The 6,062-nt window shown below is 32.1% G+C and overlaps 1 protein-coding gene across 1 annotated transcript; it reads right to left on the bottom strand.

The window, feature by feature from the left end:
- Positions 1 to 1,220: 1,220 nt before the first annotated feature.
- On the bottom strand, positions 1,221 to 3,932 carry GA2OX6 (gibberellin 2-oxidase 6). Its single transcript, XM_078972673.1, has 3 exons — positions 3,473 to 3,932; positions 1,764 to 2,133; positions 1,221 to 1,656 (listed from the first exon to the last, which is right to left on the bottom strand). Exons 1-3 carry the CDS (start codon positions 3,865 to 3,867, stop codon positions 1,402 to 1,404), a joined length of 1,020 nt encoding a protein of 339 aa, XP_078828799.1. The 5' UTR covers positions 3,868 to 3,932; the 3' UTR covers positions 1,221 to 1,401.
- Positions 3,933 to 6,062: the final 2,130 nt, after the last annotated feature.

The following is a 6,062-nucleotide window of genomic DNA, read 5'->3' as shown; positions in this document are numbered from 1 at the left end:
AAATCTAAGGTATGTAATCATAATCCATGGTTTCGATTATCATAGGGTTCATTTTAGTTTTTTGTTATTCATGCATGTTGCTTTCAAAGTATTAAAGCCATAGATCATTATAGGTTGCATATGCCCTTCTTAATTGTTAAGTAATTTTCCGCATTATACATATTATAACCTATGAATTCCATAAGATCTTTTGTTCAAGTTTTTGTTGATTTTTGATAGGTGTTCAATTTTTTTGGTGTCTGGAAAAACTTATTAAAAAAACTCACTACTCTAATGGTAAAAAGCTATTGTAAATGTTATTCAAATAGTAAACAATTTTTAATACGTTAAGATTGGAAATGTTTTATAAGGTTGAGGGATGTTGCACGTATAATGTCATTATCAAATCTTGACTAGGAAAGTTTTATTATTTATTCTAGCTTAACGTGGTTGTATTCCAGGACTGGTTTGAGAAGAAAGCTATAAGAGTTGGTCATAGCTACGAGATCGTTTAAGAAAGGGGTTGAAAGTGAACAAAATCTGAAGAGTAGCTACTAAAAATGAAAAAAGAAAGTAAATAAATGATTACATTATCATATTCATTACATCATTTATAAATATATAGTGAAAAAAACGTTTCTCTGTATCTTAAAAGTTCTTTTACATTTTCTTGAATGATCGTATAATTTGAGCTGTACATAAAACTCATGGACACTTATAAGTTGCATTTTTTTAATATGTTAATTAAAAACATATAATCAACATTAATTATAATAAATATTATTATAATTAGATATAAATTATATTATCTTGTGTTTTATATTTATTATCCATTTTTTATTTTTAAAATCTTCATTCTTAAACTTTTACCTTAAATATATATAATATATGAATAAATTGATTTTTAAATATCTTTTTATTTTTATAAATTTTATCAAGTAATATATAACATAAATAAAAATATTCAAACTTAAAGAAATAAAGACTTTAAAAATCGAAATTAGACAATAAATATAAGCAAAGTGGAGTATTTATTAAAGAGATCATTAATGCATTTTACAAATATATTGTAATCATCCTTATAATTAATTTATTTTATATTTAATTATAATAATATTTGTTATAATTATTAATGTTTCTAACGTTTTTTATATCATATCGGCAATATATTAAGAAATATTCTCCAAAAAATTAAAAAAAATCAAGAAAAATATGTTATTAATCAATTAGATAGTAGGCACTAGACACATGTACATATCCTTTATCTACAAACAACAAATTCATCCTGCAAAAAAATCATTTTGATAGATGATGGCTTAGTTGATTATACATATTGTTTTTTTTTTTGTTTTTTTTTTTTTTTTTTCTCTTCTCTCTAACCTATATATTGTTCTCAGATACATGAGAACATTAATTTTATCATCATAAACCCGAATGACACTTAAAAAGATCGATTCTTTGGTCCCCTAAACGTAGAGAATATGCAGCTTTTTTGTACTCATTCCACGTAAACGACTTGTAAAGTCTTTGTTCTCCCGGTGAGATCATTTGTGGGATCGGAAATATCCATTCGTTCATAGCTGGTGCTGCAAAATACATCATCGACAATCTCGACCTGCTCGACATATTCGCCATTACTCTATGCCTTACGCTTTTTAATCTTCCATTCGTCAAAACCTGCATTCGTCAAAACTTAATTATTCAAAGTACTCAAAAGTAAACACAAAATTAATCATGAATGATCGATTAAAAGTATACGTATATATATTATATATATAATATACCTCTAATGCATCTCCAACAAAGACGCAAAAATCGGTGGGTTCGACATTAACTGGTATCCAGAGACCGTCAACGGTAGAAATTTGGAGGCCAGGAACGTCATTTGACCTCAAAATGGTAAAAATCTGGGGGTCGGAATGCTCTCCGAAGCCAATTCGTTGATGTGATTGAGAGGGTTTATTGGATTCATGAGTAGTTTTAGAAGTTTTAACCCCAGGATAATGATTGATACGGAAACATGAATCACTATCAACATCTTCAATAAACCGACTAAAGATGTTTGTGTCAGTTAACGAAAGCCCAAGTGCCAATATTTCCAACAACCCACATGTCAACCCTTTCACTACGTGGATGTAATCCTCCACCGCACAACTGCATAAAATATTTTCAAATTTTAAAAATCATACCACAAAACTTTCAAAAATTACACTTTTTAACCCAATATTAACAAATCTTTACAAAATAACTGTTGTCAGTCACCTAACGTTCCCTGAAAGATTCCTTTATTTGGGTATGAAAACTACTGTACTTGTCTCCCTCTATTTTTGGTTACCGACACATGGACTGTTCCCAATCTCCTTTTTCCCGTTTCATTAAAATCGGTACGATTAATTGGGACAACCTTCATAATTATCATCATCACTTATGTCTCAAATCATTGTATATAATAGACATATGTGTTTTTAAATAAAACCCAGATTTTAAACAACTAATTAATTAAACACATACGTACGTACACAATTGTTTGTTGCGTGTTTAAGGGAGGCACGTGAACTTATATAGATGATCATATGTTGACTTTTGATTAGATGAAAAGCTGGTTTGACCTGGTTGAGTATTTGCCTAACTAATAAGATGATTGGGTCATCTGATTGCGTAAGGCATGATCTCAAAACCCACATATATTACCCGTCGCTAGTGGGTTGCTTATGATAATTATTTAACATAAAGCCCTTTTTAACGGCATTTCATATACGTTTTATAATGTTTCATGTAATTAATTATTAAAGCATAAATTTTATGATTACCATCATGTAATTTTGTATTCTTAAATCAAATGATTCCTTGAAATTCGGGGAAAAGAATCAAACAAGAAAACATAAGTGTTTTTAATACCGAGAAGCCGGCTAAAAAGCGGAGTGGACCTCAGCCGCTTTGAACTTAAACAAAAAGACGACCTAGGTTAATAATAATGTTTATTTTTCTAGGACCCGAATCATCGGCCAGCGTGGCAGCCGAACCACTTCTTTATATATACACGAAGAGTTGAATTTTTTTTTTTTTTTTAATTCGAAATTAATGGGGACCTACGGGTGAGTACAACTGAACGAACACTGCATGTGTCGGAAGACATGTTCCACAACTCATACATATAATATATTCTCGTACTCATTAAAATGTTGGCCAAATTATGGGCAAATCGGATGAGAAAGACGATGTACTTGAAAAACTATAGACGGACCACATATACAGTTGTTAAAATGATTAACACATTTTCATTTAAATACAGAAGAAAACGGTATAAAGACGCTTAATGGTTTTTGGGTTTTAAAGACAGTTAAAAAGAGCGTCTTGTCATTGTCATCGATTCATCGGATTTTGTGGTTGGTGATCATTGAATTAATTGAAGATTGATATTTTATTATATGTATATATAACGTGATCATCACTCATAGGAATATAAACGTGAGAATGATTGATGATTACATACCTGAAATCTGTTGGTTGGTCTGAGACGACATTGAAGGTATCGGAGTGAAGGAGAATCTGATCAGGGTTGGCTTGAAGTAGAAGGTATTCAAGTTCACCCACATCTCCATTGAAACCGATGCTGCGGCAACCATACCCGAAAGGGCTAGGTGGATTGGATTTGGCTTTGAGTTTTTCAGAGGCAGGCTTGAAGAAGAAACCATTAGCAACTTCCTCCATTTTGGAGATGATTTCAATGGGGACTCCATGGTTGACGACCTTGAAGAAACCGTAGTCTTGACAGGCCGTGATGATGCGTTGAGATAAGGTGGTGGTGTCAAGGGAGAGATCGATGATTGGGATGCCAATGGCTTGGGTCTTTTTGGTTCTTAACGGGGAAGGGGAAGAGAGAACCATGGTTGCGCTAGCTAAAGAATGTGAAAGGGGAATGTGGGTGATGAGGCCATGAGGGGGTTAAATAGTAGTTGTGTTACGTAAGATTGCGTGATGAGGGTACCACAGCAATCGGGACCTTTCTTTTATGGAGGACAAAATAGTTGTTTTTGTCCACTGTACTCTACATATTTTATATAAATTTTTATATATTGTATTATATGATATAATTAACACAATATTAGTGATAGTGGGTTAATAACAAACAATATAAATTAAAGTTTATACCATTTGAATCACTACTTCAAAAATTTATTATAACGGATGATCATTACAGCATTACTACAAAATTGAGTATGATGATGTGCAAAAAAACATCAACCAATTATCAATAGATAAAATATGTGGATAACTTTTTTTCAAATTTTGTTCACATTTATTAATTATCTGTTGTTTTCATTTACCAATAAACATATTTTTTGTGTTAAAAAAATCATTATGATGTTTTTTTAATTCGAAAAATAAGTTTGTGTACAAAATAAAAAGCGAATAGATGAGAACATATATAAATTTTATATATTATCTTATAATTAATTATTTCTTAGTTTTTTACTTTAATTTTATTGAAATTTTTTTTTAATTTGCAAAATAAACATTTTCATAATTTTTTATTTCATGAATCTTTTTTTATCTTGATAATTTTTTTTTTTTTTAGAAACGATCGAGATTTTATAAAGATGACCCTTGCAAGCAAGAAACTAAACGAGGATCAAGGAAAAAAAATACACAGTAATAAAGTTCAAGAACTATTGAAGGGATATACTTCCATTCCTCCTAACTACAAATTCCACCATTACCCCTACATTTGATCCACAAGTAAGCTAGTGACTTTGTGTTCTCGATCGCTTTTGTAGGATTGCTTGCACACCTTAGAAAGATTCGATCATTCCTTGATTTCCACAGAACCCATAACATATCATAGCAAATTACAATGAGTCTCTGTCTGCGCTTTGACCATCTTCCCCACTTGGCTGTAAAATCAATAAGCTCACCCACATTTTGTACTTCAATAGAATCAATCTTGCACCACCTGAAAATTTTACCGCGCACCAAAAAAGCAAATAGACCGCGAATAAGTATGTGATCAGCATCCTCCGTCTGGTATACACAGTAGCCACAATACATGGAATCAGCGGGATATTCCTATGACTAAGTGCCATGGCAAAAGGACTACGTCCATGAACTGCTCTCCAAACAAAACCTAACACCTTTATAGGAATTAACTTACACCAATTGATCTTAGCATAACTAGAATCAGTCAATTGATTATTATCAATCATATGCCTGAGAATCGAGACTTTATATCTACCGTCAGGGGCGATGGGACAAGATGTAAAATTCAGTCCAGGTTGCAATTTAATGGATTCAACAGCTTGCTCCAAGCCTAGTAAGCATTGATGTAAGCCAATATTGGAAGGATTGGACCTCTAACACCAGTTGGGACCACGTTCTCTGATTCTGTCGCTCACCTTACATCTTTTTTGTGCTTCGGTTTCAAATAGAGCCGGATATCTCTTTTTTAAATCTGAGAATCCAATCCATATATCATTCCAAAATTGGGTATTATCTCCAGATTTGACGCATTGTCTGAGTACATCTCTGGTATTAAAATGTCACAATTGGAAATTTTCTAGAACAAACTAGGTTTAAACATCATACCATGTACCAGTAGATTCGCAATGTAACTTGATGCAATAGGATTATGAATTTCATGAACCATACTTATATAGGTTATATTGAAGTATATGTGTTGAAACCCATGATAATTCAAGTTATAATAAGCTAATACAAGTTAACAAGACATTAAGGAGTGAAAAAGGTTCAACAAAAGTCAAATGAATTACATTATTTTAGTGAATTCGACCTTAGGCAATCTACCATTGAGTTTGCGGTCACATAGGACCGAAAATAACCCCCTAAACTCACTTAGAACCGAAATCACAAAGTGGAGGCCCAATAAGGACCAAAAACTCCACAACCTTGGGATAGAAATCCTTTCCATAAAGCCCATTAGGTCCGAAATCATCAATTGTGAATGATTTTGGATGATTTCGGTCATGGTTGGCAGCAAACACTTCCTTTTGGCCGCAAACACCTTCAAATAGGCTATAAACATCCTTAAATATATTGATATCTTATCTTGATTCAGCTTCCCAATG

The sequence above is a fragment of the Lactuca saligna genome, chromosome 9 (genome assembly GCF_052625555.1).
Source record: "Lactuca saligna cultivar CGN05327 chromosome 9, ASM5262555v1, whole genome shotgun sequence".
NCBI lineage: Eukaryota > Viridiplantae > Streptophyta > Magnoliopsida > Asterales > Asteraceae > Lactuca > Lactuca saligna.
This window is presented reverse-complemented; position numbering and strand designations above follow the sequence as displayed.

What these genes read in the sequence shown, in the direction of transcription:
- GA2OX6 (XM_078972673.1), bottom strand. Translation starts at nt 3,867, where the DNA reads ATGGTTCTCTCTTCCCCTTCCCCGTTAAGAACCAAAAAGACCCAAGCC. An exon ending in GACCAACCAACAGATTTCAG is followed by an intron (nt 2,134 to 3,472) that starts GTATGTAATCAT and finishes TATTTTATGCAG; the next exon opens with TTGTGCGGTGGAGGATTACA. An exon ending in TTGTTGGAGATGCATTAGAG is followed by an intron (nt 1,657 to 1,763) that starts GTATATTATATA and finishes TGACGAATGCAG; the next exon opens with GTTTTGACGAATGGAAGATT.